General features: G+C 42.9%; 1 protein-coding gene across 1 annotated transcript in view; it reads right to left on the bottom strand.

Annotated features, from left to right (window-relative positions):
- The window catches only part of LOC125622983 (transmembrane protein 132D), a 396779-nt gene that overhangs the window by 44013 nt on the left and 329311 nt on the right, over positions 1–23455 (bottom strand). Inside the window, exon 5 of the mRNA XM_048821723.2 lies at positions 16692–16835. Coding sequence (XP_048677680.2) covers positions 16692–16835 — 144 coding nt within the window. The remainder of the gene's footprint in view (positions 1–16691; positions 16836–23455) is intronic.

The following is a 23455-nucleotide window of genomic DNA, read 5'->3' as shown; positions in this document are numbered from 1 at the left end:
CTGCGGAGCAAAGGAAATCCTCTTCTGACTAAAGTGCCTTAAGTAGCATCCTCATTCACGGCTCCTAATAGAGTCTGAATTGTTCCTTTTCCATGATTTTTTGGACACATTTTATGACATTTAGTTTCTTATTCTAAACCCTCGGGTTGTTTTATTGCCTTGACAGCAAAAAAATTAAATAAAACAAAAAAACCCCCCAACCTATCAGTAATTAGCTTTGCTGGTGGCCAACAGATAAAAGCACTAAAGCGTGCAGGTGTGAGGAATCTAATACTATATTACAGCCTCTCCGCAGTGCAAGTCCCCAAAGAGGCGCATATCAGGGAATGGAGCCCAGTCAAATTTAGTTAAAAGAGAAGGAAAATAGAGATGAGATTAGACACAAACACCATTTAGCCTTGCAGCAAAAGAGGCAATTTGGAAAGTTTCTCGTACGTGTCTACAGAAATTAGCATAAGAACATGCAAAGATATTGCCAGATAGAACCGCTCCTTCTCCCTTCCCCAGAAGATACAGTTGCTGTGCAAAATGATCACGACAAAACCCACCTCGCTCTTGGGGAAACTTGACTGCTTTTAGGCTTTGGAACAAGCCTGAAACACAGCTCAGCCTCATCAAAATGTTCACAAAGCTTTCAAAGAAGCGTAGGCCAATTTATGGCTTTGAGGCTAAATCAGGTGAAACTTGGTGACCCTGGCTGTGCTTTGCTTTGAACTTTTGGGTTGGCATGCTACTAAACCATCCCGTGTTGGTGCAGTTCTTTTGTCTACCCGCTGGGCTCTCTCTGCTGTTACAACAGGATAGATACAGAGCAATTTCATTGGCATTAGTGGGGTTACTCCAGATTTATCCTGCTGTAAATGAGATCAGAATCTGGCTCAATGGTCAAATGCTGTGTACAGCTACAACGCCTATTGGGGAGGACCCTCCCTTCCAATGATTAGAGTAAATTGTATGTGGGTATCTGAGGACAGAGTCTGGCTCTGGGTCTCTATTTTAGTGGCACTCAAGTACAATTAATATAATGTTTACAGACAGCTTGGCACACATGCTTTGTGCCTTTAGATACCTAGTCACCAGGGCAAATGATAAGTTCTCCTACTACCAGAGGTTTGCTCCTCTCTCTCGTTGTCTTGTGGTAGTATAAAATATAGCCTCTGGATTACATCTTGCACCAGGGTTGAGTTTTTGTGTATCAGCTCTGTCAGTGTCCTTTCATAATCAAAGAGATCTGAAATCACACACATTGTGGTGCTTTTCAGATACACATAAAAGCCAAACCTGGTTGATGAAGGCACCTAAATCCAGAACTCTAAATAAAGACCCCAAATTTACTTTAATCAAAAGGCTTTTTAGAGTGCCATACTCAATAGCTATGTACAAAGAAATGATCTTATTTTTTAACATTAGATTAAAGAGATCATACATGTTGGGATGGGGAAGGCAGCCTTTTATAATACCCACCAGGTTCTAATATACCACTGAATGGTCACCAGAGCTGTGCTGCCAAAGGACACAGTTATCATCCTGTAACCAATTTAACAAGGTGAGCCTGCATTCAAGAGGCTGAAACAAGGGAATCCCTTCACCTATGATATGGGCAGCTAGTGTGGAAATGAAATAATAGAACTAATGCCTGCTATGAAAAACACCTAAATATAGACAGCACAGACAACTTCTTGGCAATTTTATAAAGGGAGCGAGGGAAAATCCTCTCACACAAACACAATAGAGAACAAGGATGTTGTTATAGATAATCATAATTATTATTTGTAACCTGTTATCCAAAGATCTCAAAGCATTTTGCAAACACTTGTTAATTAAAGCTCTCCACACCATTTGAGGTCAAGAAGTAATGCCAAACCCAGTTTACAAATGAACTAAGCTGAGACAGAGAGGGTAAGTGACTTGCCAAATGGGTCATAGTGAGTCAGTGCAGAGCAGAGCAAACAACCCAGGAGTCCTGAATCCCAGTCTCCTGTTCTAAAATATTTCTCACCAGTTAGCGATAACAAACCAAACCCACAGCAGACTTCCTCAATAAACTGGTGGTGGGGAACCTTGGAAAAAGAGCGCTTACCAAATACTGCCCTTGAATGGAAGCCAGAAAATGCAGGAAGAAAGAGGAAGACTGCGACTAACACGGAAAGGAACAGTTCTGAATGACATCAAGCACCTCAACATGAAATGGGAAGATTTGGAGAGAAGGACAGTTGACAGGCAAGGATGGCAAATGTGGGTAGCTCAATGTGCAGCAAAGCACGGGATGGCCTAAGGTCTAAGGTAAGGGGGACCTTGAAAAGAGTACACTCTGCATTTGATTATTCCATTGCAAAAGGGAGAATCCACTTTTCACAGGGATATGTTTTCTCTACCCAAACTGGCCCTTATTTTACAAGCCTAAATGTTAACTGAGCTCTTTTGGAAAAGTGGCCCTAGGATAATAGCTACTTATGCTATACATAAAGATAATGTGGTTAAGAGGCAGGTGTCTGTACACAGGAATTCTACATTCACTTCATCTCAGTGGCAAAATACTGGCTCACCAGCTGGTTTTGCCAGTGTAATACTATCCCTGCAGTAACACGTCTTACTATCTGGTGGCTTTTAAAAGCTGCCCTAGGAGGTCAATACAAGAAGGGTGAAAGGGGCAGCATATTGAAACTAGAAGCAAGGAGAGGGCAGGATCAGAAAGACACAGAGAGAAAGATTTAAGAAAAACCAGGCACAGAAAAAGGCAGCAGCTGCCAGTCGAGTAGCAGGCCAACGTTACAGAAGAACAGCGGGAGGAACAAGAGGTGAAGCTGAACAAGAATGATGGATGGGGGAGAAGCCAGTGTGGCCTGTGCTAGGCAGGAAAGCCCTAGCTGAATGTTGGCAATGATACCATTATTAGGCTATTGAAGAGAAAAGCATTTCTCTTCAATAGCCTAATATGCAGATGCCCAAAACCACGTAATCTCTCTGGAACACCTATGCACTTGTGCAGGGGCTAACAGACACAGAAAAATCTATGGAGACACACGTCCCTGTACTTTATGCATTTTATGAGAACTTTCTTCTGTGGGATTTCCACTTGAATTTAGTATCACCGCATCCTTGTTCAGAAATCCAAAATGCCCATCTGTGGTGCTAAGTGGAAATGATCTAAGCAGTCATTCTACCTCCAGAGCTGAGATTCCTTGCTCAGCTTTGTCCAAGGAGTTAATAGTGGTTAAGGTATTGAATGCTGGGCATCTCCGTGCCCATTTGTTACAAGGTCTCCATGTGCTGATATTCTCTTTGCTTCATATGGGTCTCCATGCAGCTGTTTTTCCACCAGCCCTGGAAAATATTCCTTGGCTTGGTAATTAGTAAGCACGATTAGCTGCCCATTAGGGAATAGGGAAAGGATTAGTAAGATTCCTGGTTTGAATGCATGAGTTTCAGAGATCTGAACAGTGTATCTTACCAGAGTAAGCTCCTTTAGCCAGGGGTCTGACATACAAACAGTATCCTCTCTGCTAAGACTGGGGCAAATAGGGTCAGGACCTTATCTGAATGATTTAAAAAGTAATTAAAAGTGTCCAGAGAGGGTACACAGGGTAACAAGGCGTCAGTCAGCAGATCTAGGTGAACATTTTCAAACACAATCTATGCCCTTGGCAGATGTGAAGGAAAGAGCTCTAAAATTTCTACTCATCCACTAGTGTTTTGTGAAAGGGAGTATCGGGCTGTGCTGTGATCAAGGTCAATTTAGCAGGGCTGCTTCAGAAAAATAGTGAGCTCCATCCTAATGAGTTTCTGAGAAAGTCAAATATATCACACAATAATAATACTTTGAACTTAAGTAGGGCCTTTCATCTGAGCGTCTTTGCACAGCTGGGTAAGCTTTGCCATTGGAGCTGGTTGGAATTTTTCTCACAGAACATTCTTCTATCAGATAATGAGATGAGTCAAAAGTGAAATGGTCACTTTTGACTCATCTCATTATCTGATAGTCAAAAGTGAAATGCTTGGCAGGTAGGCAGGTTTCAAACCTCCTTGGTAGCCTGCCTGAAGGACTGTTCCTGGGTCAGGGACTCCAGGTTTTCCAGGATCCAGGGCAGCCTGCCATACATATCACCAAGGGCTTTCAGGCTCCCTGATATGGAGCCGGGAGTCTGGCACATCTGGAACCCCCAGTTCTACCCAGGGCTCTCAGGGTTTAGACCCCTGGCTCTGTAGCAGGGACCCTGGAAGTCCTGGGAGCTCTCAATTCTTCCATGCTTGTTGTTGCAGAGCTGGGAGACAGGCAGCCCTGGGAGCCCTGATTCCTACACTCCCAGTTCAGCTGTGACTCCCAAGGCTTCTAGGCTCTCAGCTCTGCCCTAGAAGCCCTGGGAGCCACAGCTGAGCAGGTGGCCTTGAAGCTTGGTAACTGAGATACTCTTTTTACAAATGGTGGTAGATGCTCTTTTTACAAATCACTGTAACTGGAGAACGTGACGACTTTTAAGAGCGGGGGAGGGTGTTTTGAGAGCACAGCTCTCATCTTACGGTTCTTTAATGCAAATTCCTACTTTGGAGACCTGTACTGTTGGATTCCCTGTGCCTGATTCACCTTTCACTTGGGCTTGGGCTCCCGTGTGGAATTTCATTTACAAATTTTCAAAAAAACACATTTTCATTATTGCAAAATGACATTTTTGGGGAATTTCCACTTTTTGTCTTGAAATGGAACGAATATTTTTCAAAATTTGAGTATTTCCCTGAGAATGGACATTCCAACTTTTGACCTGCTCTAATTCTTACCCCCATCTTACTAGCGCATGGGCAATTTAAATGGTTGGAGCATAGCTGGGATTAGAACTCAGGTTTCCTACGGTTCACTGTTATGGTTTAACTATTGGACTATACTGCCCCACCTTCATCAATTAAGGGGAAGACAGCGTGGATTGTGGGCTAGAGATGTGCACAATCCTTGGGGCTTGGGTTCAACTAGGTCCTTCTTCCCCACCCCCCATTTCCTTGGCTTCCTTTCCTTCAGAATATCCCTATAATCTCCAACCAGTCCCTAGCTTCTCCCATTGTCTCTGCAGGCTTCAACACTTTCCCACAAGCCCTGTATCTGATTTTCAGGGCAGTGGATGTGGTTTCAGGACCTAACCTCTCCAGAAGCTTCTCTGCTAAGTTTCAGGCAAAGGGCCAAATCCTCAGCTGGTATTAATTGGCATAGAACCATTGAAGTCAGTGGAGCTATACAGATTTACACTAGTTGACGATCTGGTCTTGTATGTTGATATTGCAACAATATAAGAGCCCTTCTGTAGCTAACACAACACCTGGACAGTCCTATTGATGATAAACAAAAGATACAAAGCTTGGTAGATATATCGCACCCACTATGTCCAGAAAAAAAATCCTAAACTGGATCTAGAGGACAGCAATTTATCTGCCATATTGTAACATTTTACTGCATGGTAATAAAACAGCATTAAGAGTCTTGAATCCTCATTGGCAGGATGACTTGGAGCCTGCACAGAGCACTATAAATACGACCTCTTTAAAAAGAAGGTGGTAGATGCTCTTTTTACAAATCACTGTAACTGGAGAACGTGATGACTTTTAAGAGCGGGGGAGGGTGTTTTGAGAGCACAGCTCTCATCTTACGGTTCTTTAATGCAAATTCCTACTTTGGAGACCTGTACTGTTGGATTCCCTGTGCCTGATTCACCTTTCACTTATATCAGCACAACTCCATTAACTTCAGTGTGGCTACTTGTAATCTACCCCCGTGTAAGTAAGAAGTAAATTAGGCTCCATTTGTGTTTCTGCTCATCCCGCCCACCCATTTTCTCGCTCTGTCATTTTCTCTGAGAAGGCAATCAACCTTTGGATTGATCTTTTCCAGGAAGTACTGGAAGAATCCTCCATCATCACTGGGATGCAGTACCTTCTGGGTGAGATCTTCGAAAGCACCTAAAAGAGTCAGACACCCAACTCCCATTTGGAAGTCAAGGCACTTTTGAAAATCCCATCCTGTATGGACATCTAAGGTTTCTCATAGACCATGTGATACTTAAACATGGTGATCTACCTGTCAATCTAATCTCTCTGCTTGGGCACTTATATGACCCTCAAAACCGTGGTATCTGAGCACCTTCATTTGTGGGATCTATGGATTGAATTGCCCCATGTCATATTATTGGGGGATTTTATGGTTTTTTACTTTCTTCTGGAGGGATTGGAGATCAGACTATCATATTCCATGTGATGGATTTCCAGCAATGATAGAGGAGATGGGAAGAGGTGATCCTTGATACTTTCCAAATGTATAATGTCATTATGTTAACGAGGTGAACTCATGCTACCATGGAAATGCCTGGTCAAAAGTAAATAAGACTTACTTCCCTTGAAAGAATTGGGGATGGGTTGATCTATTAGAGCTCCTTTTCCCAGTTCACACACTTTCCCTCCTCGGTCTTCTAACTCTAGAAAGGCATCCAGTTTCCTTACTAACTGACACCAGGACTGAACCGCCTTTTCCAAAATCTCAGAATGCAGCCACTCTCCTCAAAGGAAGAAAAATGAGAAATTCCCAATTAAGTAACAATAAAAAGAGACAATACCTGGCTGACAGCTCTGCGAACTAGGTCATTTCCTGCTTCTTACAACCACAAATGACCATGACCTGCCTTTCTGCATCTTACCATAAACAATTCAGATCACCTACTAATGAGAAGTGAAACTGTGTTTATTGTCTCTTGTGCTCTTTTTTTTTTTTTTTGCCCCCTGCCCCACTAGTCAGTCTGGAAGGAATTCCTTACTGAGAACCTAGTGAGAGATGCTCTTTGACAAGACCATTTGGATATCTTTAAGGAGCTTGTCTTACTCTTTATCAGGCTCATTCCTTACTATTATTAAATAGAAATATCAATGGACAGAGGAGGTTATTTCCCCCGGATGCACTAGACATACAGTCTCTGCCAAGTAGGCACAAAGGGCCAAATTCACTGATGCCCTATGTGGAGGCAACTCCCTCAACGTCAGTGGAAGTCTCATGCCAGCAATGAATTTGACCTGTGTGCTATCATAGCTACAGCTCCACTTTCATACTATATTCCATAACTTTCATGACTCTCAAGAAAACATAGCCATGATTATTGCCACATAGAAACTTCTATGTGTGGGTGACTGCAAAAAGTCAACCAACTCTATTGAGAGCCAAGTTAAACATTGACCTTCTTGCAATGAGCACCGATGACTTTCAATGAGCGTTTCAATTCATTCCAAGGAAGCCACGGGTTGGGCTGGTAAGGCAAATTCTACTTTCAGTACATATTTTTGCCTTTCCTGATTTTAATCCTGGGAAGATCAGGGATCTATTTCTGCTCCCACTAAAAACAGCATCAAGTCAGACCACACTAGTTATTCTTGTGACTTTTATAAGAATTTAACATAAGAATGGCCCTACTGGGTCAGACCAAGGGTCCATCTAGTCCAGCATCCTGTCTTCCAACAATGGCCAGTGCCAGATGCCCCAGAGGGAATGAACAGAACAGGTCATCATCCAGTGATCCCTCCCCTGTCGCTCATTCCCAGCTTTTATTTTTAACACTATATTTTCATGAGCTTTGATCTTTCCCCTCTGATCCATAGAGCTGATTGCAAAATGGAATTTCTATCCCACTTCTATTTTCATCCTGAGTTGGGATGAAAAGGTGAATGATCAAAACTTTTCATGGAATGGAAAGTTTAGAAAAAATTTCATTCAGGAATATTGAAAATGGGTTGAGATCATAGTTATTTATTTCAATTCTTTTGATCAAAATAAATGTTTAGACACCCCTGAATTGAAACTTTTCATTCCCATTTGTTGATCTGCAATGGAAAGTTTTGTTTCAAGATGAGCTGATGTTAAAAAGAGTGTGTCATGGCAGCTCAGCCACAGTGAGACACCACAGTGCATCATGGGAGATGTAGTCCAATCAAGAACCAGAGCCTAAAGGGGAGAACGGAGGTATGAGGGACCCAGAACTGAGATTTCATGGATACTTCAGATGGACACAGAGATTAATATCCAACTGACCCAAAAGGAAATGTTCCATTTTGATTTTCCCCAACAGAAAATTCTGCTGAAACCAATCTTTTCCCACAGAAAATTTTTATTTAATGAAATCCCATTTTCTGACACAAAAATGTTTCATTTGAAGTATTCTGACCATCTCTACTGATCACTCATATTTTTTTTTAATTGCAGCATCACCAATCCCAAGCATTTAAAGAGGCAGGCCCTCAAAATCATGAGATTGTCTTAAAAGTCATAAGATTTACATGAAAAATAATGCTTTTACTCAGCTTCTGATTTTTTGCATCTTTAGGATATATTTACTTCATGTTTTCAAGTTTTTATCTGCAGCCATGAGGGCTAAAAAAATTACTTTTCAAAAAAAGGGAAAGCTTGGAATTCTAACCCAATCCCATGTCTCCAAGTGCTGGAGATTTAAGACCAACTATAATGACACAATAAAATTGTGAGCATTGGCAACACTCCAACTGTCAAGGTCAAACTGCAGCCCCACTCACAATCATGGGCCTGATTATCTTCTCCCATTGGTTTTAAACCAGTGTCACTCCACTGATTTTCACAGAGGAGAATTTTCTCCTCTATTACATAGGTGTAAGAAAGAGGAGAAGCAGATGCTATTAGTTTAATGTTTTAAAACACTGCCTGAGTCAGGCTATTTAAAAGACTTGGATACTTTAGTTCTGGTGAGAGCAGCATGTAATGGGCGGCACTTGACAAGAGAGAGGTAATTTTTGCCACTAACAAGACCACACTGAGTTTTAGTGCAGGATTTATTACTCTGCAATAAGACTTTACAAAATGTCAGAGGCATTACTGTCCTTTCAGTCCCACTCAGAGTGGCTGGAACAAAATCGCCTTATATTCCTCGCCTCTGAAGCCATAACCGAATGCTGATTATTCATACCAGAACAAATTTGGGCCTTGTTTCTACAGAGGTGGTTTTATAAAAAAGTAAGCAATGATCCTGGGATGAAATTCACTATTCACTATCCACTCACAGCTTGAGAGATCAGAATTTGGGCAGGATAGATGCAGGCACTGGGAAATTCATCCCTCAGCCATGGACCTGCAGGGTGACCCTTTGCTTGTGCAACTGGCATGAAGCCTACCACATCATAGCACAGTGAGCTGCAGATAGACCCTGTGCTGCCTCTTTACCTGGACCAAACTCTCATAGGTCTTATGAGGTACAGAGGGCCATGTGCACCTGAGCTCATTTCACCTGTAATTCCTTCTGTTGTTATGAGTGTGGCTCTGACATGCACTAGGGTCTTAAGTCTGAAGTACAGCAGGTGTACTGAAAATACAGTGATGATACAATGTGATACATGGAGGTTTAACTAAGCCAGCAGAAACTGGGTTTTTGCTGCCAAGGCACTGAGGTCTATGGGATGTTTGTGGAAGCCAGAAACTTCTCAGTTCTGATCACTATTTGGCCATGGTCTAGTCACCTACACTCTGATCCTGCATAGATTTATGCATGCACATAATGTTAAGCACATAAGTAATCCTGCTGAACTTTATGAGTCTACTCACAGATTTAAAACTAAGCACTTGTGAGTCTTTGCAGGATCGGGGCCTTAATTTCTCTGTGTCTCAGTTTTCAGATAGGTAAAATTGAACAATAATCCTAGAATAGTAGGACTGGAAGGAACCTCAAGAGGTCATCTAGTCCAGTCCCCTGCACTCATGGCCAGGACTAAGTATTATCTAGACCATCCCTGACAGGTTTTTGTCTCACTTACTCTTAAAAATCTCCAGTGATGGAGATTCCACAACCTCCCTAGGCAATTTATTCCAGTGCTTAACCACCCTGACAGGAAGTTTTTCCTAATGTCCAACCTAAACCTCCCTTGCTGCAATTTAAGTCTCTTGCATCTTGTCCTATCCTCAGAGGTTAAGGAAAACAATTTTTTTCCTTCTTTCTTGTTGCAACATTTTATGTACTTGAAAACTGTTATCATGTCTCCTCTCAGTCTTCTTTTCTCCAGCCTAAACAAACCCAGTTTTTTCAATCTTCCCTCATAGGTCATGTTTTCTAGACCTTGAATCATTTTTGTAGCTCTTCTGTGGACTTTCTCCAATTTGCCCACTTCTTTCCTGAAATGTGGTGCCCAGAACTGGACATGATACTTCAGTTGAGGCCTAATCAGCGTGGAGTAGAGCGAAGGAATTACTCCTTGTGTCTTGATTATGTAAGCAGGGTCTGAATGAACGCTCCCCTGAAAGCTAGACTTTCGATGTGTTTATGTAAATACAGTTTGCTCCTACTCTGCTTAGATATTCAGCAGATAGAGAGGTGTCAAAGTAATTAGTTTTGGCTGGTGTTGGGTTACAAATCACTTTAGTACTGAATGCAGGGGTAGTGAAATATGGTGACCAATGTTGTAATTATTGTAGGAATACAGGGAAGCGGGACTGTGCTTAACCTGTCCCAAATCGGGGGGAGGGGTCACCCTCAGATGAGGGGGGGGTCACCCTCAGATGAAAGAACCTCATTAAGCCAGGGACTCAAATGCCAGAGCCCTGTGAAAGTAAAAGGGATGGGAACAGGTGTCCCAGTCAGGAGGTTGTGAACCCTCCCCAAAGGTCCTCCCTAACTGGTTTAACGTGTTCCTCATCACTGTTCAAAGAAAGAGCTAAATAGGCTTCATTAGGGGCCTCTTTTGTTATTTTAAAAGCTCAATCACTGAGAGCTGAAATCACTTGAGATGGGGCAGTGTTTTTGCCCAGCCTGCAAAGAACTGAAAATCACTAAGAGACTGATGTGCAGAAGTCAGAGCAGAGTGAGCGGCCAGCAGGGTGGCTGGTGGAGAGGTACAGTGAAGCAGCCAGCAGGGCAGCGGGCGAGTGCCCAAGCAGTGGAGCAAATAGGGTGCCTCCTTACCTCCACCAAGGGTGGGAGGTGAAATCTGCAGATGCACTTCTGAACTCTAGGTCTGCACTGACCACAGACAGCAACTGTGAGTGGGATGCAGAGAAGGGACTGGCACATTGTGGTTGCTCGACTTAAGAGCCTGAGGGGAAAAGGACACTGCCCATCTTACTTGGGGGAGTCTCTTTTGCTCATGGTTTATGTTTATGAACCCTGTTTCCGGTGTTTTCCCAAATTAACAGAGTTACTTCCCTCCTTTTATTAAAAGTTTCATTTCTACACTCAGACTCTGTGCTTGTGAGTGGTGAAGTATTGCCTCTCAGAGGCATCAAGCTGTGGTGTATAATTTTCCCAGGTTACTAGGTGGGGGCTCGAGCCGGTTCTGTGTTGTATTGATGGAAAGGAACCTCTACATATTGAACCCGGCCCTGGTTGCTGCTGGCTCCGCCTGGCAGAAGGATTACAATTATAACACTCCTGCTAATACATCCCAGAATGATGTTTGCTTTTTTTGCAATAGTGTTATACTGTTCCCTCACATTTAGCTTGTGATCCACTATGACCCCCAGATCCCTGTCTGCTGTACTTCTTCCTAGGCAGTCATTTTCCATTTTATATGTGTGCAACTGATTTTACTTCCTAATTGGAGATCTTTGCATTTGTCTTTATTGAATTTCATCTTATTTACTTCAGACCATACTACTTGCTTCTCTTTTGAGGCATGTTCCAGATTTATTATTGTTTTTACAGAAGATGGAAAACAAAGCATTGTACAAGTGCTAAGTGTAGAATGGTGAAAACCTAATCCCAGGGTCCCCACTTTTTAAAATCACACCCAGTCCAAATCAAAGTGAATTAAATGCTGGTGGAAGGTGCTAGATTGACAATCCTGGATTGTGAAGTCCCAACTTTAGTCTTGGATCAGTTACAGAACAGACAATGGCAGTGCAAGCTTGACCACCCACCCCACCCCACCACTGTGTCTGAGCCTCAGGGACCACTGCTAGTCGTCTCTATTCCCATTCAGTTCCTGGTCTCTCGCTAAGAAGAGTGGAAGTTGCAAGGATGATTTTTGGGACACAGACACTTGCTGGGTTATATTATTCTGTTATTCATATAGTGCCAAACATTTGCTTGCGTGTTTTAAAGATAAGTACAAGGATGAGGACCCTGCCTTGAGTACCAAGAACTGAACTGAACCAACCACTTACTTATTTCAAAGTCTGTCTCATAATCAACAATTTTCAGTCACTGGGCTACATTCTTGGACACTGTGTGCCAGTACCAATCCGCTGAGTTATTCCACCCCACAGCTCCCCGGTGCTTTCGTAGTAGTGATCCATTAGAACCTGCCCCCTTGGATATACGCTGTGGGTATGTGTCTCTGTGAGTATGTCTACACTGCAATAAAACACCTGTGGCTTGCCTGTGTCAGCTGACTCAGGCTCACAGGGCTATAAAAATGCAGTGTAGACAGAGGAAGTGGGGCCAGGTCTTCAACTGATGAAAACTGACTTAACATCATTGATTTCATTTACATAAGCTAAGAATGTGGTCCTGATCTCCACAATGGCTAAGCAATACATGTCAACTAATTTGTAATTTTTCTTTCTGAACCTACATTAAACAAATCCATTTTTTAAATCAGTGGCAGATTTACCAGACTCAGAAGGATCTTGCAGAAGCAGAAAAAAAAGAGGATTAAGAGAGACAGAAAGGCATGTGTAATCAGAAGCCACCAGCATGATGGCTGGGTTTTCAACTGTTAAGATAAATGGAAACCCCGTGTAGATTTTAAAAAGGAAACATATAACATGCTGGACTTTCAAATTGCTTGGCCTCATCTTCTGTACAAGGTATTATTGTGAAGATGCAGTGGCCTAAAACAAGTAGAATGGGTGTAAATGTTACCATTTGAGGTAGGCGAAGTTTTTCAGCCAAAATTTTTTTTCACTGAAAAATACAGACTTGGCCAGCTGAAACATTTTCTGACTTTTTGCTGAATTTGACAAAATGTTTCAGTTGAAAAAAACCTGAATATTTTAAAAAAATGTTTTTGAATTAAAACATTTAGATTTCTCAGTTCAAAATGACTTTTTACTCTGAAATTTACTGCAATGTAATTAAAATAATTTTTAAAAAGTAAAATACTCAAAATTGTTTCATTACAGGTGAATGAAATGTTTCGACGTAATCAAAATACGAAATTTTGTTTGACCTGAAACAAAAAATTTTCAGCTTTTCGGGGCATGGATATTTTTTTGTTTGGGCCGATATGACACAATATTTCCCCCTGATTTTTCAGCATTGCCAGCAAACTGAAAAATCAGTTATTTCTACAGCTCTAGTTACAATCCTCTGACAGAAAAGTTGAAATATAGCTAACAAAAGTCACTTTTCACCATCTACAGCTCTATGCATTTCAAGCTGTTTAGTTACCTTGTTTCTTCCCTCCTTAACTTGGAGGTAAACTTGAAGCTCTCAGCAGGTTGCTCCTCTGACAGTAACATTTGATTACCTGCATTGGTCTTAAGGGCTCACGTCAAGGAATATTAAGCAAAGCCTCCAGTTGCTGGTGTTCCCCACTGGAACAAAATGGAGCTTTCAGTCTCACTTCAATGCCACAAGATGTCCACTAGGAAAGACATATCAGCTAATGGGGCCCAGAGAGGATAGATTTGGAGCTAAACATATCCCGCTAGGAAAATGCGCAGCTGAGAGAACGCAATGTTCCCGTCAACCTTTGAGGAAAATTTCACACAGGGCCAGATCCTCAATTGGTGTAAATTGGCGCAACTCCACTGAAGTCATTGGAATGAGGCTGATTTACACCAGCTCAGGGAGAGGCCCTTAGTGATTAAGGCCCATTGGCTGCCAGATGGATTAGGTTTAAAAACATTTTTAAAAACCAACAACTTTGGATTCACAAAGGAATTTTCTTTTAGCTGGCCTGGTTTTAGTGCTAATTTTTAGCTGTCTATCTCATTTTCTCTTCTAGAGAAGCCTGTCTGTAAGGACAGCCAGCTGTGAGTATCTGAGGTGATAATGGCAAACTCCAGACAAACCCATATTGTTGTCATTCTGTTATTAGGTTTCTTGTACCCACCTCACACCATCGTCTCTCTCCAGCACTGTCTATCATGGTCTCCCCTTGTCCATTAACATATACCAACTAAATGGGATATGCTGGGTTTCTTAAAAACGTTTAGTATTCATAGTTATATTATTCCACACTAAATAAACCAAATGGCCATTTCACTTCTGCAGAAAGCTGATGGTGAAATCTACAAACCTTTATAGTACATCACAGTGCATTACAGTACATGCATAATGAGGCTTGTGAACCCATGAGAAAAAAAAATATGGCCCAATCTGACTATCTCCTGTGAAGTGCTTAATCCCTTTGAAGCCAGAAGAGTAACTGTTCTAGAGATGGGCTTGTAGTCAACAGGAGTTGAGGGTACTCGGCACCTTTCATGATCAAGGCCTCTATGACTGAGATGTCACTACATAGATTTACAGATTAAGACTATTAGGATCATCTAGTTTTATCTTCAAAAGCCAGATCTGAACCTTTTGTCTTGAGGCAATCATAAGAACATAAGATAGGATACTGGGCTATATGGACCTTTGGTCTGACCCAGTATGGCCTGTCTCCCGGCAGTGGCCAATTGCCAGGTGCCCTAGAGGGAATGAACAGAAGAGGTAATCATCAAGTGATCCATCCCCTGTTGATCATTCCCAGCTTCTGGCAAACAGAGGCTAGGGACACCATCCCTGCCCATCCTGGCTAATAGCCATTGATGGACCTATCCTCCATGAATTTATCTAGTTCTTTTTTAAAATAATTTCAAGCATTAACAGTGTGCTGGCAGGTTAAATGAGTGAAAATTAAAAAAAAAAGGAATGGAGAATGAATACAGGCTGCTTTTATTCTAAAGTAGAGCAGTTGTGAATGCTGAGAACTGAAATAAGGAAATGTTGAACTTGAGGGGTCACATGGTGTCCCCAGTTCAGAGGTGACAGTTCAACTGCGACACGCATGCTGCGTGGCTTGAAGGGATGTAGAAAGCACTGAGTTTATTAGCTGCGTTTTTTTCTTACACATTTGGGGCCTGATCCTGAAAACCATGGGATTCATTTTACACTTGTGTGTCAGACCCCTGTGTGAAAAGTGACATGCATGCCCAAAGGTTTGCAGGACCAGTCCCCTAATGCAGAAAGTCCTGAAAGTCAGATTACCATACTTAGAGATCAGTGGCAAAAGAAACTGGATCATGCTTCAGTGTTTTTCTCTCATAAAGATATCATATAGATTGGGTAATTTCTCATGTGTAGGTGTTTGTGCTTTATTTGTCACAAATTTTTCTTCTTTTTCTTTCTTCTTCCAAATCACACCTATGAGTGGGAGGCACTTCACTTGCAAAACAATTTTCCTCCCATCACATGGAGGTTCATTTTCATTTTCTGGTCCTCAGCAGAATAAGGCTCACAGCACTTGCTATCTCTGGATGCATTTCTCAAGGCTGTGTCCATTTTAATACATATGTTTACTTTCCCTTCAAGCAGAGAAGCTAGGAATGACCAAGAAATCAAATGAACTTCAGCTGGAGACAAGGGGCCAGAGAAAAGGTGAACAGTAGTAGGAGTTACACAGCACAAGCAAGTCTGAGCCTAAGCCTAAACTGGTGTAACTTTCTCACTGGGTACAGCTCCACTTCCAGTCCCTTGGTGGGTATGTCTACACTGCAGCTGGGAGTGAGCCACACAACCCAGGGAGACAGACTTGCACTGGTGGGTTTGCGTTAATGCACTAAACTTAGCTATCTGGACGCAGCAGTGGAGGCTTGAGCTAGCCACCTGATCTTGGACCCAGGGAGTAAAGCGGGCTTGAGCTGGGTGAATAGCCAAAGCCTCTGCATTGATGCACTGTCCACACAGCTATTTCTAGCACACTAGTGCGAGCCCTGTTACAAAGGTCCGTCTATTCGGGCTGGGAGGGTTGATCCCAGCTGCAGTGTAGACACGCCCATTGTGGGATTGGAAGAGAGGGATGAAACAGGAGAAAGCAGCTAATAAGAGGGTAGGGGGTGTAAGTTACACTTACCAATACACAAACGGTCTTTCACTGTCTTCTGGCCTTTCAGTGACCAATTTTGCTGTTGGTTACCCCAGTGTAGCCCCACTGATTGATTCAACCGCATTGAAATGAGAGCAGAATTTCGCCCTTTCACTTTTACCATGCTGGAATGCCATTAACCCCAGCCTGGCTACTCCAGATTTACACCGAGGTGAGAGAACTGCAAGTTAGGCAAATACAAAGTCCTTAGGTAAGAGTTTCCCCTGCATCAGAGTTTGTGCTAACTTTGCCCTGAAGCCAGCATAGCCAGCCAAGACAGAGTCATCCCAGCGTAAAGGAATCATCTGTGGGTGTAGAGCTAAAATAGACCTACAGGTGCAGAGGTGTGGTCAGGACACTGCTGTGCCCTGTCAATCACTGGCCTCCCTATCTGTTTTTTTATTTTTGATGAACACACCCCAAGATGCTGGGTGGAGATTTGGGGTTTTCAGTGTGTTTTAATAGGTCCAGTGCACTGGTCTATACATTACAATGATGATAATAATTCTTTGCCTTTTAATGGAAGGATAGTCAGGAACGAATTAAACTAGCCACACACAGAGCAGACCCTGGCAGGTCAGAGAACACTACTGGCAGTGTTTCTTGCAGGGATGTGGCCTTCCCTCAATTAAATGATAGGTTCTCACCTTAATTACATCTTCATCAGACGATCTGCACTCCACGGATTCTAGAAGATCAGTCACGGTCCCATCCTCCTCCACTGAGACCACCTTGACAGGGACAGCCACAGTTTTCCCAGTGAGAATCGCTGTGTTCAGGATCTCAGCTTCCTAAAAGACCAAACAAACCCTTGGTTTAGACGCTTCCACCTCGCCCCCCTTTCTGTCATCAGATGCCAGCTCTCCTCTTCTTCACCTATCCTTATAAAAATGAAGCTTGTGTTAATTTTCCACTGACCTCCCAAGAATTGCTGGCACAGAGGATGGGACAAGGGTACAGTAAATTGCACCAAGCGCAAGGTAACACTTGGGCGTGAAATCCTTGCCCCAGTCAAAACAATGGGATTGACTTCCTTGGGGCCAGGATTTCCATTTACATGTGTCTGATCTCCCCGTATAGAACTCAATAGCAATGCCCAGAACACTGTAGCAATGCAGCACTGTATGATATTAGCCAGGTGCGGTGTTTTAACGCACTGTTGCAGGATAATGAGAGGTCTGTTTTTAAGGGTCTAGCCAGCCTGATGGGGTAGAAGGCACAAAATCATTCTCTTGAGGATGGCTGAGGAGCAGACTCGGGAACCCTGATCTTTAAATTAGTATGAGCCAGTAATATATGGAGCACGTGATGTGTCTGGTCTGACTTGGATGAGTGCTAGATCCCATCACTCAGCATGCCCTCTTCTTTAACCCACTGTTCATTATTAATTATTATTGATATTTATTATTTCCATTATAGTAGCGCCAGGTCCTACTGAGCTTGGGGACCCATTGTGCTATGTGCTGTACACAGAGTGAGAGACAGTTCCTGAGAACGTACAGTTTAACCAGATAAAAGAAATGGAGAGGCAGTGACTTTCCTGAGATCACACGCCTGGCCAATGGCAGAGCCACGGAATAGCATCCAGGTCTCCTGACTCCCAGTCCAGTGCTCTATCCACTGCACATGAATGGCAGTAGCTCTGTGCTTCAAGAGTTTCCCTGATTCTGTACAGAGAACTTCTGGTGACAAACTCCCTTCTGTCATCAGAGCTGTTAGGGTACTCCCCCTTCCCTGATTGCCACTCAGTGAATATCAGTCAGGTTTCAGAGTAACAGCCGTGTTAGTCTGTATTCGCCAAAAGAAAAGGAGTACTTGTGGCACCTTAGAGACTAACCAATTTATTTGAGCATAAGCTTTCGTGAGCTACAGCTCACTATTATATTAGAGGATGACACCCGGAGGAGATTCCACACAGTATGAGCATGCACGTGCTCAGGATTTAGTAGTCGGTACTTTAGGAGACCTCTTCACACTGATCTCAGTTAACAGCCCTGTTGGTCACCTTGTTTTAAGCCTTGTCCTTTAACCATCGGAACCCTGCTCCAGACGGTATTCTGTAGCCACTGGCGTTCTACAAAAACGTCAGAGAAAACAGTGCTTACATAATTAGAGGAAGGATGGTGCAGTGGTAAAGGCACTAGTCTAGAACCTGGGAAATCCAGGATCAATTTCCTGCTTTGCCGAAGACTTCCTGAGTGACCTTAGGCAAGTCACTTAGCCTCTCTGTGCCTCAGTTTTCCATCTGTGAAATGGTGAAAAAACAGTACTTCTGTACCTCCCCTGGGTGTTGTAAGGATAAATACACTAAGGACGGTATGGAGCTCAGATACTGTGCTAATTGGGGCCATATAAACACAGGCAATGAGCCTCAGTCTCCACTGCTCTGCACTTCGTATAGTTGGTTATGCCACAGCAGAGTGAGTTTAAAATGCAACCACTCATATCTGGTGTAAGTGACCACAAAGAGAGCAGGGCAATGGAGAATGAGAACCAGTGTGTCTCGTTCTTAGAGCTTGGGATGGTGAGGCTGGAAACTACCCTGACTCTGCCACTGATTTGCCATGTGACCTTGGGCAAGTTGCTTCACCTGTTTGTGTCTCAGTCTCCCCGTCTGTAAAATGAGGATAATACAGAGCTACCCTATCTCAAAGAGTAAAGCTGTCGGCAAAGTGCTTTGAGTTCTTTACATGAAATGAGCTATATAAGTGAATAATATTATATTATATCACTATTGCCACATTTATTCCAAAAGGAATATTACCTGTTTGATGCATTACTTATACATTTTAAGGATTGTGGTTCAGATTATAGGACTACATTTTGACTCAGAAACACAGTACTAAATTGGGCTCTCGGTTACCCTGGTGTAACTTCATTGTCTTCTCTACAGTTATCCTTGATTTACACAAAGGGAAACAAAGAGCACAATTTGACTCCTGCATTCTTCCATTCCTAATTACAAGGCACTGCTCATTCCTGGAAAGGTTTTGAGCTTTTCAAAACCAGGCCTCTGAATCAAGGAATATCCCATAGAACAAGAGCTCCTTGATTTCAACTGGTTCTTATGAACTAAAGGCTTCCAAAGCCCCCTGAGTGCTAACTTCTCATTATCTAAATAGCTCATGCTATGGGTTCTGAGCCTGACCTGATTTCACTTGTGGAAGGAAACAAAGTACGATCGAAACCACAACGACTCCCCCTACTGTCTCTCAGGGTAGAGAGAGGGGAAGCACCGATCTCTCTCATCTAAACCACGGGGATAAAAAAGGGCTCTTCACACTATTTAAAGGAACAGACACTTTATTTGGGATCAAAGCAGTATCTAAAGAAGGAAAAAAACTCCTACACTTTTGATAGCTACCTTGCCAGAGTCTGCCCCTGCAACCTCATGATCTTTAAGGGGAGCGGGAAATAGAATTTTACAAAAGAACGGTAAAGAAGAAGGCCCCCCCTTTCCCCCAACCAGTCCCCAAACCCTTCCGATATTCTGAAATCACAAGTCACACAAAGGTAAATGTCTCTAAGGACAGACAGTCTGCAGCATGAGGCCCATCAGTCTTGGGCGTAGCGTTGCTCTCAGAACAGAAGATATTTTTCTGGCAACCAGGATCTCCGGGAGGTTTGCAACTAAATTTCCAAATGATTTAATTTTTTTCTTTAATCTGAAGCATCACAGAGAGTCTCCTGCATACTGTATAGATATTTTGCAAACCTTACACCCACTTGGGGGTGGGGAGGCTTCCCCTAACGAGTAGTCCCACCGAAGCCAATGGGACAGCTACTAGGCACATATAAGAGTTGTAGAACCAAGACCTTAGGCCCTGTTTCTGCACTCCCTTGTGCATGTGCTTCATTTCAATAGGACTACTCATGGTAGTAAAGTTACGTTGGCAGAATCCAGGCCTTAGTATTAAGCTGGAACCAATATGTGAGTGGCCTGAGATTTCTAGTCTGTACCGTATAGTGCAGGCCCTAGGGAAGGAGAGAGTTTATACTGAGCTTTTGCAAACAATCTGACTAATGAGATATGCCGCTAAAATGAAAAGTTGCCCCTAGTTAACAGCTAGTGGAGGGCGAACCTCAAAATGTTCATGAGTTTGCTCTGAGAAACAGCTTGCCATTCTAAAGCTTATCAGAACCATATCTGACTCTCTTTGGTCTGCAAAGAATGACTTGGAATATGATGAATATGAAAGCTGATGCCCAAATAAATTTAGTCTAAGGTGCCCCAGGGACGCCTCGTTTTTTATAACATTTCTTCTCACTTCTCAAGTGAGCTAGGAATCCATGGGAGCAGCCTTTTTCTGGATTTCACCACTGGCTGCAGAGAGGTGCTGGCAAAGGAATGTAAAAATGAAAAGCAGCATAAAAAATAAGGTTAATCCGATGCATTGGTAGTTTAGATTTGGATTGAGTTTTGGGTAGAGTTTCAAGTATTAGTGTTATCATTTAATAACCATTTAATAACCCAGAGACATGGGCAGAGCATGAACCGCTGGCTGGGGGAGGCTAATCCAGCCCCACCCCTTTCACCCAAGCCCCCTCCCCCCCCCCCCCCCGGCCAAAGCCCAGAGCCACCCACTGCAGCCACCGGTCCAGCCCCAGGTGAGTGCCCCCAACCCTGAAACACTGGGCTGACAGCGTGGCTCCAACCCTGGAGTGCCTGGAAGGTGGGCAGCGTGACCCCAGCCTCCCCCCTTCCAGCCCCAGAGTGCTGGCTCCAGCCCCCCACCCCTCAGCCCCAGAGCACCAGGAGGGCAGGCAGCGCGGCCCCAGCCCCAGCCTGAGCCGGGGTCAAGGCACAGGGGAAGAGCAGGAGGGGGAGTGTGAGAGAGGCCACGCCTGGCTGTTTAGGGAGCCCTGCCTCAGGCTATGATACCCACTGCCCATGCCCAGAGTCCAGCTGGATCTGTCCCATGGGGCTAGGTATTGTACAAATGCAAGCGGACCTGGTCCCTACCCCAACTGTATCATAGAATATCAGGGTTGGAAGGTGTCAAGGTTCCTCCCCCACTCTGAACTCTAGGGTACAGATGTGGGGACCTGCATGAAAAAACCCCCTAAGCTTATCTTTACCAGCTTAGGTCAAAACTTCCCCAAGGTACAAAATATTACACCCGTTATCCTTGGAATGGCCGCTACCACCACCAAACTAATACTGGTTACTGGGGAAGAGCTGTTTGGACGCGTCTTTCCCCCCAAAATACTTCCCAAAACCTTGCACCCCACTTCCTGGACAAGGTTTGGTAAAAAGCCTCACCAATTTGCCTCGGTGACTACAGACCCAGACCCTTGGATCTTAAGAACAATGAACAATCCTCCCAACACTTGCACCCCCCCCCTGTCCTGGGAAATGTTGGATAAAAAGCCTCACCAATTTGCATAGGTGACCACAGACCCAAACCCTTGGATCTGAGAACAATGAAAAAGCATTCAGTTTTTACAAGAAGACTTTTAATAAAAAATAGAAGTAAATAGAAATAAAGAAATCCCCCCTGTAAAATCAGGATGGTAGATATCTTACAGGGTAATTAGATTCAAAAACATAGAGAACCCCTCTAGGCAAAACCTTAAGTTACAAAAAAGATGCACAGACAGAAATAGTTATTCTATTCAGCACAATGCTTTTCTCAGCCATTTAAAGGAATCATAATCTAACACATACCTAGCTAGATTACTTACTAAAAGTTCTAAGACTCCATTCCTGTTCTGTCTCTGGCAAGAGCAGCATACAGACAGACACAGACCCCTTTGTTTCTCTCCCTCCTCCCAGCTTTTGAAAGTATCTTGTCTCCTCATTGGTCATTTTGGTCAGGTACCAGCGAGGTTACCTTTAGCTTCTTAACCCTTTACAGGTGAGAGGAGCTTTCCCCTGGCCAGGAGGGATTTCAAAGGGGTTTACCCTTCCCTTTATATTTATGACAGAAGGGACCTCAGGAGGTCATCTAGTCCAACCCCCTGCTCAAAGCAGGACCAATCCCCAACTAAATCATCCCAGCCAGGGCTTTGTCAAGCCCGACCTTAAAAACCTCTAAGGAAGACTCAAAATCGGCGTGCTTGTCCATTCCTAAAAAACATGGGTTGCATGATGCAAAACTCCTATCAGCTTGACAGAATATATTACAACATTGCCACTTTTTAAAGGACCACAAAAGTCTCCTCAGAAACTTTGCAAACTTTTTAAAGAAATATTTCCTAGAGCTTATAGAAACCCCTAACGTTCTAAAATAGGATCATGATTTCCCATCAGCAAGCCTCAAAACACTTGGTGTATGCCAAGTAGACAAATCCATTTGATACTTCAAGAGAGGTGCAAAGTAAAACGAGCAATATTCAGAATCTGTTTGCAGCAGCCAAAACTTATTGTTTCTGCAGTTTCAGCAACTCCACTTTTTTGCACTTGGAGAATTTCTTCTTTAGAAATCTGATCTGCATTTCTCATTTGAATGTAGAAGTGTAAAATGAATTTACAACAATTTAAAGAGCAGGGGCCATGAAAAATGTTTCTTCAGCCATTTGTTTAATGGCTAGAAAAGGCTTAATGTTCCCATGGTGAAAATAAATAAAAAACTTATTTCATTCCAAGGAAACAAACATGATACTTATTTAGCCTATACAGAGATTTATAATGCAAATTTCCAACGTGTAACAGCTATAAATCGAAAAACAGTTACTAATTTAAAAGTGATATTTTCTGCTGCTTAAATGATACTGGAATCTTTTGAAGAAATATTATATTCTTTGTCCATAGCTAACATGGATTATAGGAGACTTGATGCCAGAGGAATACAACTAGGAATACTTATCGGCTTTGAAAGGCTTTATCCTAATATGCTGTCCAGTAAAAGTTGATTCCCGGAGCAGCTGTAAAAAGATGCTGATCTTTTATAACCGTTATAGAGTATATTTTGGTGCACATCTCTATAATTCAGGCACACCAAAACCCAATAACAATGAAATAAAGTGATTATAGCCCACGCAAGGATTTCTTTCCCCATAAGGGGAGCGGGTCTATCTAGTAAGATTCATACTGAGCAACTGAAGGTATAAACTCCTCCAGAAGAAACGCATTGAGAAGCTTCACATAGCAACCATCTTTTTAACTAGAAAGGCAAACGTGAATGCCTAGTCGTTGCCCAGCTTTAATTGGTGGTGCCCCTGCAATTTAATTTCCCTTAGGATGCCTTTTGCCCTCTAATTCCTACACTGAAAGAAAGGAATAATGTCTTTCTAAATCTTGTGATTCTTCCCTTCCTCCCACTAGCTTGTTCTCTGCCCCAGTTATTTCTGAATGGTCGCCTTCATATGACTACCTGAATAAACAAGCAGATGACTGACTCATGCTTAATGTCCGAGGTTCTGCACTAGATTTATAATAGGGCCACTTTGTTTCATATTAAAGTACAAA

Source organism: Caretta caretta, chromosome 15 (genome assembly GCF_965140235.1).
Source record: "Caretta caretta isolate rCarCar2 chromosome 15, rCarCar1.hap1, whole genome shotgun sequence".
Taxonomy (NCBI): domain Eukaryota; kingdom Metazoa; phylum Chordata; order Testudines; family Cheloniidae; genus Caretta; species Caretta caretta.
The sequence above is the reverse complement of the archived record's forward strand: the minus strand, read 5'-3'. Positions and strand labels throughout refer to the sequence as shown.